Consider the following 10,706-nt stretch of genomic DNA (forward strand, 5'->3'; position numbering starts at 1 on the left):
TGTTGGACACTTTTGATTTTGTTTGACAGTTTGCATTTTCATTTTATTTCTTTTTTATTTTGTTGTTGTTGTACCTGCTTATATTTTTTAGTGTTTTGTTTCCCACATTATGTATATAGTTTACTAGCATTGGGGTAGTTTTTTTTTGAGGTCGTATTAACTTATGCATATAAGTAGGATTTGTTATGTCGCTTTTTCATATAGGAATTTTCACATTTGGCCTATTTACTAAAACTTTCTTAAAGACTTACCAGCATTATAATATTTTTCAAACATAGTTGACAGGAACATGCGAAGGTAAATAATATACAGACATGTTAAATGTTTTGATGTGATTTAGCTGGTTTCTAACTTTCCTCTGTCTTCTCCAATCTGTTTTAAAAATGTTTGGATTAAAAATCCTTTACGTCTTTTTTTTGCTCAATGTCCACTTCAGAAAAAAAGATGAAAGTCCTCATTTATTACAATCATAACGCCAAAGTTCGAAACCATTTCACTCAAATCCCTCCACCAATCCTTTTACCGAAAGTCAGTAATTTAGGGAGGTTATTGCTAAACTCATGTTGGTACGAATAAGTGACGCAACTGTTGAAATACAAACAAACTGGTGCCGTTATAAGTCAACGAAATGTTATTTTCGAAACTGTTTAACCTTTGCAACGTTCGTTTAAAGCGTTGATTGTTACCACAAAGAAAGCTGCCTAATTCGTCTTAATTTTTGAGGATGAAAAAGGAGCCGAAGTTAATTTCATCCTCTACCTTCTCGGACAAATCTTTGTCGGACAAAAGTGACGAAATCTTTCTCTGGTGACGAAAATTATGTCCGACAAAGTTTTGTCCGATAAGGTATTTAGCAAGGGGAGGGGGGCATAAAGAACTCGCACAAAATTCCAATTTTAATACCTTAAGTGAAATATTTTATCAATTATTATGAACCTTTGTGAGTCTTTATGTTTATAATTATGTGACTAAAAACTATAACAGTGAGACCGCTTTAGTGATAAACGCGTCATTTATGCGTAACTAGTAATTTCAAATCTCAAATCGACCTATACAAATTTGAATAGACCGGATTGTAAATGACCGGTTATATTTCACTTTATGATTTGTTTTGTTTTTATCACAAGAAAACCCTGCGATTTTTGAATGGTATATGGTTGACTATTATTTACAACATAACTAATACACCGATCCAACCAGGCCATGCGCCAATACAGATATTGCGCGGACGGGACTGGGTTCTAGTTTGCCATGGACGGCGATGGCTAATCAGTTCATTTATAAAGAAAAGCGAAACCGTTAGCATAAATATAACTGTTATTTTTATTATTATACAAACTGTTTTTTTAAAAACACACCATACTATATGGATCCTATTAACTGTGCTGTCTGCGAATGCAAAAATACCTCAAGAAAGTTGAATACGTGGAAGACATCGTTTTATGAAGTTCATAAGGGAGTATTGCAGAAGGATTGTCAACTAACCCTGAAAACAATTATCGCTCTGGTGGTCTTAATGGTAAGACACCTACTGTTGTAGGAGATCCAGGTTCCAGATCCAGATCCAATAGCTGTGCAAATCAACAGATGAATTTCCGTAGATTCTTCACATGGTAAATTCCCATGTATTTTCCACGGACTAACGACTAGTACTAGATTATCACAGAAAGCATCGCTGCTGCTCGTAGTTTTGACGGCCGTTTATTGAATCCAGTTCACAGTAGTGTAACACACAAAGTAGCTCTGCTTCATGTTATTTTTTTGTTTTTAAACTAAAGTACAAGTAATCATAAATTGAGCGTATAAAGCACTTTCAATTCGATTCCAAATTCCGCCTAAATGTAATGAGGCTGGTGGCTTGAAGCCCCAATTGATCCCATGTTTCAAGGTTTTTTCATTTATTTCGCTCGATCTAAACCTTTGAGTGCTTTTCTGAGCTTTTTGAACGTCCTTGAAGTTGAAACCTCAATCTGCTATGATTACGTCCGGTTTTTCCTGTCCTATTAAGAAAGCTTTTGAGTGAAATTATGAACCTGTCTGTTTCTATGTTCAATATCGGGGAAATAGGTTAAATAAGAACACGTGTTTACAATTTATCTTTTCTTCTCTATTCACTGTCATAACTAGCATGTAATCAAAATCGTCCCTATTCTTCTGCCCAAGTCCTGTCCATCTTCGTCGATGTCTTTACGACATTACACTATGGATTCCAGTGTTTGTGAATAACAGTTGTTAAAACCAACTCGAATAGATGGAATTTTTGCCACGATTGAAACGTTTGGTTTCGTTGTTGTCTTTTGGCAGTAAAAACAGTCAGTAATTAATTTCTTTACAGCTGTTTGACTATGTACAATCCATTAAACACTGATTTGTTTCTGCTAATAGGTATCTCTGACGCATCCTCAATGACGTGTAGTTGTAAGTTAGCAATATCTCCTCCGAATAAGCTCCTTAAACGTATTTAAGGAGCTTTTTTCATTTGATCATTTTTCCATACAATTTTAAGAAGGAGTTCACTGCGTTGCCTTTTTGTGACATTGGGTCATCTTTTATGCGAGATGAGAAAGTGATTTTCTCTTCTTTTACATTTCAGTTAATTCCAAGCGTTCTTTTAATGTGCTCAGCATCTAAATTTAGCATAGCTTTTGGCAATTTTTCATTTTCAATTATGGACTTCAGAATCAACTTAGAGTTGTTGAAAAATTTCGTTATGTGAAAGCGTCACGTCTTACCCTTTCAATTAGCTTTAGTGCTACTTGTGAGTCATCATTTTCTGTAGGCACAGATATAAATAGGTGGTCGACGTAGAATGCCATCAATATACTGTTATAGGTTAGTGTCTCAAAGGCGTTGTAATTCTTTTTTTCATATTCCTTCAATGCGAAACTTCGTTATCTTCAGCTATAGCAAACTAATGAGAACAGAAGCGTAGTGAGACTCAGATCAAACTTTTTATGAAGTCGCGTTTTGATAGCAACGCATCGCTCAATCTGTAACCTTTGCATTTTTCGTTAGCATCAAACACTACTGTCACTTTCCCACGCTTCTTTACGGTTAAATACTGGATGGTGAGGTAGATAATATGATCGACTGGTTTCTTAATTCAACTAATCTACGGTCAATCTCCGTACGTAGTCCTTCGATATGTAGGTGTTTAAGATCACTATGTCCCTCTCCAGCAACATTTCGTCCTTCTCACTGGTATTACTAATTGCTTTTCTGCTGCAGGTATGTTCATAAACTTACATTGAACTTCACATTTTCTATCAACAAGTCTCGTGTACCATTAGAGCACCTCTAAACAACTTTCCTCTTCTCTAGATAAAGCTGATTCGTGTTGGTATAACTCTGACAAAGTTTCAATTTCCAAAAAAATTTCAACAAATTTGTTTAATTTTTTATCAGATTTGCTATGCACAGTGTTGATTGATATGTCTTCTGTTAGGCTGCTTGAACCTAACAACGTCTACCCGTAAAGTGTCTTTATTGCCAACGACCGATTCGTGGCCTCTTTTCTCGTCTAAAGAGCTATCAAAGTTTCTGAAACATTGACCCATAAAAGAAGACTATTACCGTTTCACTAAACATCTGTCAACGTTACACCATTCAGATAGGAGAATCTTTTTTCTTTTGCGGCAAGCACTGAGAAGCTCACTATCTCTTTCAGATAATGACTTTCAGAAAAAATAGTGTAGAGTGGTGTATGATTGAGCTTCTTCTGTTGTATGCCTACTCCTGAATTAACAGTGAGCTTTGAGCATTCTTCCATCAACTGCAAATCAAATTTGACATTCTTTAAAGAAATTTTTTGCCTTTGTCCTTCCATAGCAAGTGGCACTCTATGCACAAAACGCAGTTTGATCCCTTTTTCTTGTTTCAGGTCCAGGAGTCCTGTACTGCGCCTATGTTTTTAAGTTCTGAACATCTTTTTCGGAACACTTTTTCCCGCATACCATCCCATACCACAGGGAAAAGAAACCCGTTGGGGTCCCACTGTTGCAGAGTTAAGTTCCCGTAATTTTAGATAAATAACCAATCAGAAACTAAAGCTCTTTAGATTCCTACACAACGTTTTTTTGCAGTTACACGAAAGCAGTCCGATATGTGGCAAGAAGAAGAGAGCAACTTTTAAAGTTGGAGAAAGGAATGTTTCTTAACTGTTTTATTTATTTTTTAGCTTTCGACACTTCTAAGAACACTATTTGTGTTCTAACAAAATTGCAGTCTTTTTCTAAACTACTTTTCAATAATTTTTCTGTTTGTTTACATTTTTGTTTACCTAACAGACAAGCTATAGTTGGCTACCCAGCCACCTAAAGCTTTGCATTATATTTTTTTGTTAATATAAATATATTATCACATTGCCTGCTCTTTTATATAGGGGAGCATCAAAGCTAGCGGCTATCCGGCTAGCCTTATGAATTTCCATTGTTGCAAAGGTTTCATGGGGTTTAAGATATCATTTCATGTTAGCCAAATTTTGTTGTGTTTTCTTTACCAATCTAATGTTGCCTACCTCTAATACAGTTGGCTGCAAAGAATTTCTAAATAATCATTTTGATACTTAATGTGGTTAAACAGTTAGCTACCCCTTAAAAAGTTATTTTTTGAAAAGAATGTCACCTAAAACCCCATAATGTTGTGTGCGCTTCACTCGATTTATAACACACTGCATACTTGTACTAAAGCGCGTCACCTGTGGCACAGTTTTCGGTTCTTATTTATCGTTTCACCGGATGTTGAACGCCGGGTAACACACTTACTTGTGGCTTAACCAGGCTAGTTTAAAATATTAATAATCCGAGAGGAGGTATTAAAGAAAAATTAAAGAACAAAACTTGACGACTATTGAATGATAGCATTTGCATTCCAGTTTTATTTTTATTTTTATTGTAATAAGAGATGTGGCCTATTCATCACACACCCGCCGCAAGCATGTCAGCGCACGTGTTCTAAAGCTGAACGTAAAAAAACAAGCTCTTCCCAAAACAAATTTAAAAAAGAAATAATTAATTATATTATTTCTGCCTGTTTCGTTTATTTTTTACTTAGAATCTCATAAAAGGTATTATACGAACTTTCGTTAACAACATCAGTTTGTGAGAATGTAAACATATTAAACAAACTACCATCAAATAATGCTTATAAGTTTGTATGACGTAGAAACATGATGTTTTGGTGATAAGGTTTTAAACTTATAACTGATGTAAATATACTTGGTATATATCGCTATGGACAATAAAGTCACAACAGAAGTCTGTACTTTCACCCTATAATTGATGTAAATATACTGGGTACGTATTGGTATTGACAATAAAGTCACAACAGAAGTCTGTACTTTCACCCTATAATTGATGTAAATATACTGGGTACGTATTGGTATTGACAATAAAGTTACAACAGATTTCTGTACTTTGAACCTATAACTAGTGTAAAATAACTGAGTAATATTTGTTGCTATAGACAATAAGCTCATATGGGATATCTGTACTTACAAACAATAACTGATGTAAATTAACTGAGAATATATCGCTATGGAAAATACAGTGACAACAGATTTCTGTAATTACAACCAATAACTGATGATGTAAAATTACTGCATATATGTTGCTATTGACAATAAATTCGTATGGGATATCTATACTTCCAACTTATAAATGATGTAAAATAACTGAGAATATATCGTTATGGAGAATAAAGTCACAACAGATGTCTGTACTTCCAACCCATAACTGATGTTAAATAACTGAGAATATATCGCTATGGACAATAAAGTCATATGGGTGTTGTTATTTCACAACAACTGTTTGTTTATACTGACAAGAACCTTCTGTGTTTCAAAAATAGTTTTCAAATGTTGGGTAAGTGGGTGGCGAACCATTAGTATTTTAGCGTATTCAGTTTTTGAACAATAACAACCAACATGGGGGACTATGCTGTAAGTGACGAGGACAAGAAATTAGTTTTGGATTATTATAAAAGTACGCACTTAAATCCAGAAAATTTATCAGGAGTTTATGATGACCTTTCACCCATGTATGATAAAATAATTTCTATTCTTAAATATGAAGCATTCAAAAGACTCGCAAAAGATTTAGCCGTATTTCTAGAGTATGAAAACCTGCTGGAAAAAAGGATTTTAGATGTTGGATGTGGTAATGGAAAGGTTGGTAAATCTCTTGTTGAAGAAGGATTTCAAAATATCGATGGATTAGATATATCGGAGAAGTTGCTAGAGATTTGTAAAGAGACAAAATGTTACAATAAATTGTTTAACGGTATCTATTTTTATTTTCTGAATGCTCTTTCCTAACGTTAACAATACTTATTCCAGCAGTTGGAAAAATTTAGGACTAACCTAGCCATATTCTTCTGGACTAAAGTAACTAAAAATACTCGAGTATGTCTCGTGAATTGTAATCCATTACTCGTATAACCCTGTTTCTGGCTATTATTTTGTAACACTATCAATTTTTCGTGCAGTGTATTACCTTGCATCATGGATTTTTAGTGCCACTGACAACCAATTCTACACCTGGTATTGAAGAGAATACTTACGATATTGCTGTTTCAAGTGGAAGCTACATCGCCGGTCACATTCCAATGGATACGTTATTTGAACTGACACGTATAGTGAAGCCTGGTGGTTATATATTCTACACACTTCATGATCCTAACTACACTATGGATTACATGAATTGGCATGGTAAGATAATGGAAAAAAAGAAAGCTGAGTTGATCTCTATGAAACTGGCACCATACAGATTGGAACCGAAGAATGATTTTAAACCAACATACTGTTATGATGTAATGTTTAAAGTGTTATAAGACACAAATTACGTTCACATTTTTCATTAAATTTTATTTTACCTGTACCATAATACTTGGTGTTTATCTGTAAGTCGATTTAGAAACAAAGAATTTTGTAAAAAGAAGCGCCATTATGAACGCACTTATACTATAACCATAGTTACAACTCCCCTCCAAGAAAAGTTCATTACTTCATGCAAACAGGCGGGCAGGGTTACGCGAAATGACGATGCAGATATTATGCATGACAGGCTATACACAGTCAATTTTTTCACGGAATGGTGGCTAGTCTATTATAATAATACGCAAATTTTCTTTTGTTTATAACGCGCAAAGTGGGTGTTATTACCACCTCTCCTTTGCCACACCGCAAACATTAGCTTTACTATGCTAATTTTACGGCTGATTTTTTTTCATTTGTTTTCTATTTCATTCTCGTCAGTCAACAAACCGAATAATGTAAACAAAGTTTAAACATTTTCTAAACATTATGGACACTTTATGAAATCATTTAATGAATAATATTTGTCTACCCAAAATATATTTTCTTGTTTTGAGTTAAAGACTGTGGTTAAGCGTATCAACTGTTGAATTCCCCAAATTCTCCAAAAAGAGTGAAACAGCACGCAACCCTGCTGTTTGAAGCCAGACAGTATGTTGACAATGCACAAAGTAGCTCTTTTTAAGATAAATTTGTTTTGTAAAAACGAAGTACAAACATCATAAATTGAGTGTGTGAAACAATTTCTTTAGATTTAGATTCTTTAGATTTTTTCTTGATTTTTCTTTATATAGATTAAACCAAGTCCTGTTAATAATCAAGCTGCGAGTGTTTAAGTCTTCCCGCTTTGTTGCTGTGATTTTTTCTTAAAATTTCGAGTTAAAAAACTGAAGGCACGCTATATTAATTTAAACGTTTATAACGTGCAAAGCGTGTTTATTATTAGGAAGATTTTAAAATACCAAATTCTCAGGTTGAATTGGTATATTTACGTGGTATCCTTTTCATGCAGTTGAAGAAGAGTGAACTATGAAAGTCTGGATGATCCAATATTTATTTTTAGATTTTATTCTTTTTTCATATTTAACTTCGTCACTTTTTGCTGTCAAATTTAAATTTGTCGTATTGTCACGATTACCCAATTAGTATTATAAAATTATTTTTAAAGAATTATTGACGTTCTCGACCAGAGCATGTGAATTGTACATCCCGGTTTTTCACCCGGCGTTGCATATTCTCAAACTTTATGTTTTTAGGAGAGTTGAAGAAGTGTTAAATTTCACGGTAATGAAGTTGAAAGTCGTATTTGCTATCTTCTGTAAAGCTTATTTTTACATTTTTAACACGATACGCATGAAAATGCGTTGAGTATACTACAACAATAGATCATACTCACCTCTATTAAAAATCTTCTATTCAAATTGAAGGGTATGGGGTTTTTCTTATCTGTTTTTGAGAATTCCTCGTTGGAAGAATTCTGATTAGTGTCTTGAAACACTGCGAAATGTTATCGAGGAAAACCTTGGGCCTAGGTGTTAACAAAACCGAGATTGAAAAATACTTTCTCCTAAAGAATATTTTTGCATGAGTTTGCGTCGGAAAGGCCTGGGAACGATAATAATTAAGATTTTTTAACTTTGTTTGGTCCGAAATATTTCGCACATATTATGGCCCCTCTTCCAACAAATTTCGGGTAAAATTTGAAAAAATCGGGTAATCGGACTAATCACGTGACCAAATTCCTCAGGAAGATTCCTATCGACGTAATAAAAAGCTTCATGTCTTAAGGATATTTCTAACGAAAGTTATTATATTTTCCCGATTATAAAAATTCCATAGAGATTTTTAGGGGTAGTTTTAAATAAAAGCTCTGAGAGGTATGGGACCTAAATATTTGGCGTACAGGTGCCTAATAGATAATATGAAAACTCTTCTTCACTTCATAAACGTTCACATAACTATACTTCTTCTTGAAATATTTAAGGTAAAGTAGGAAAAATCAATTAAAAAAATGTTACGTCAGCATTTTTTTTTTATGTCAAATCACTTCTATTTTGGTCAGTTGCTATGTAAACTTTTATAGTCATAGCATTTACCCTTGCTGGAATTCTATGGGGGTGGTTAAATTACCGCCATCGCTTCCTAAAAACGAAAACTAAAACCCTCCGAATAACATAGGCTTAACTCTATCCCCTACTAGCGTCTTTGTAGATTTGCAAGTAGTGGGTGGAGGGCATTCTCGACCCCAGAGCTCTTTCAGATAAACCTCGAAAGTCGAGGTTGTAATCTCAAAGAGCTCTCGGACGAGAATGGGTAGGGGACAGATTATCCAGAATCGTTTTCGCAATGGATTTTTACAATGCTTCTATATATGTACAATATGACGTCATCAATTTTAACACTTAATTAAACCGTTCTCTGGCACCAATTGAAGTCAGTCATTATTGACTGAATTAATCTTTAAGTACAATAAAAAGAATTTTTGTATCCTCCAAGCAATTTGCAATCCAACGATATGATAATAAATTTATAATTAGTTAAATTATATTGCTCCTACCACCTGTTAAGAGTTCAGTCTCGGGACTAAATATTGATCTTATATTGAAAAAAAGTGTTTAGACAACTTTCAATAAATTATAAGAAATGTACCAACTCCAACGCGTAAATAACATTGACTCAATCTTTACTTCTCCTGATATTTCAAGTTATTAAGCACTTCAAACAAACTTTCCTTTACTTAAACAAGTAAGGCCTTCCGTTGGGAAGTTCGAGTTAAGTTGCGCCAACAACAGTAATAATAGAATTCGGTTAAAGACAATTAATTCTGATATATATAACAACCAAATCTCGGTATAGGTTACGGGAAATAGCAAAGCATGGTTTTCCTTTGTTATGTGGCGTCATTCGTAAAGAGTGAGCCAATGACATAAATTTTTAGGACTTACGTACAGGGCACTTTGGTTACACTCATAAGCGCACGAAATGAACACATAAAATTTGGTACTTATTACAAAAATAACAATGGGTTTGTATACAAAAGAGAACAACCTCGATGTTGTTTGATGTTGTTCTTACAGGTAGCTTAGCTACTATAGTTACATTTAGGATTAAACTAGCATTTATTACTTAATACTCAGTAAAATAGGTCAAGTTTGATTATTAAACTTTTTCGCTATAGCTAGCTAGACTAAGCATGAAAGGACAAGGCTGGGCTTTTTAGGTGGGTTAAAAGTCAAAACTTAAAGAAGAAAATTACATCACATTTTTTAAGATTATACTAGCTACACATATTTTAGAACACCTGCAGGAAAATGCATTGTTCATCAAGTTACCCCATATGGCTAATATGGAAGATTTCTTCATAAGAAGCATCAGAAACTTTTTTCATGTGGATTACTTTTACATTAACAAAAATTAAAAATTTGAAGATAAACTTTTACGATTTTGTCATTCATTAGTTTTCAAATTTCTCGCTGGAAATTTTTAAGCTTTAAAACCGGTGTCTCACGGTAACTTTTTCGTTCTTATCCTAATGTTAATACATAAGCTATGCAAGAACTTTTGCAGGAAAATAAAAACACATCAAGAGAAAAAGTTTGTTATTAAAATATTATAAATAATTTCAAACGATTAGTCCCTGCAGTCATTTTGGTGTCAGCGGTATGAAAAACTATGCTAAAACTATACTAAGTAAAAGTCCTATTACTTCAGTAAAAATTGAAATAATGACTTGAAACTTAGTATTACATGTTTTTAGACCAGTTTGATGAAATGAACCCAAAAATTTTTTTTACTACTATTATAGTTTCTGAGTTCTTAATTTTGGCCATTTTTTGAGACGCCGATAAACTTTTTTTGACAGCATATCAGTTTTGACAAGCCATGTGTACAGATA

The 10,706-nt window shown here is 33.7% G+C and overlaps 2 protein-coding genes across 3 annotated transcripts in view; one reads left to right on the plus strand and one right to left on the minus strand.

The window, feature by feature from the left end:
• LOC130647548 (superoxide dismutase [Mn] 2-like) overlaps positions 1–10,706 on the minus strand; it is an 81,729-nt gene that overhangs the window by 5,123 nt on the left and 65,900 nt on the right. The window lies entirely within an intron of this gene.
• Positions 571–8,219, plus strand: LOC130647549 (ubiquinone biosynthesis O-methyltransferase-like). The gene is made up of 2 exons (XM_057453447.1): positions 571–6,278; positions 6,512–8,219. Exons 1-2 carry the CDS (start codon positions 5,924–5,926, stop codon positions 6,826–6,828), a joined length of 672 nt encoding a protein of 223 aa, XP_057309430.1. The 5' UTR covers positions 571–5,923; the 3' UTR covers positions 6,829–8,219.

This window comes from Hydractinia symbiolongicarpus, chromosome 6 (assembly GCF_029227915.1).
Source record: "Hydractinia symbiolongicarpus strain clone_291-10 chromosome 6, HSymV2.1, whole genome shotgun sequence".
Taxonomy (NCBI): domain Eukaryota; kingdom Metazoa; phylum Cnidaria; class Hydrozoa; order Anthoathecata; family Hydractiniidae; genus Hydractinia; species Hydractinia symbiolongicarpus.

Bases quoted from the DNA above. Each gene is read 5' to 3' on its own strand.
- LOC130647549 (XM_057453447.1), top strand. From the start codon at position 5,924: ATGGGGGACTATGCTGTAAGTGACGAGGACAAGAAATTAGTTTTGGAT. The intron at 6,279-6,511 runs GTATCTATTTTT...ATGGATTTTTAG, and splicing joins TTACAATAAATTGTTTAACG to TGCCACTGACAACCAATTCT.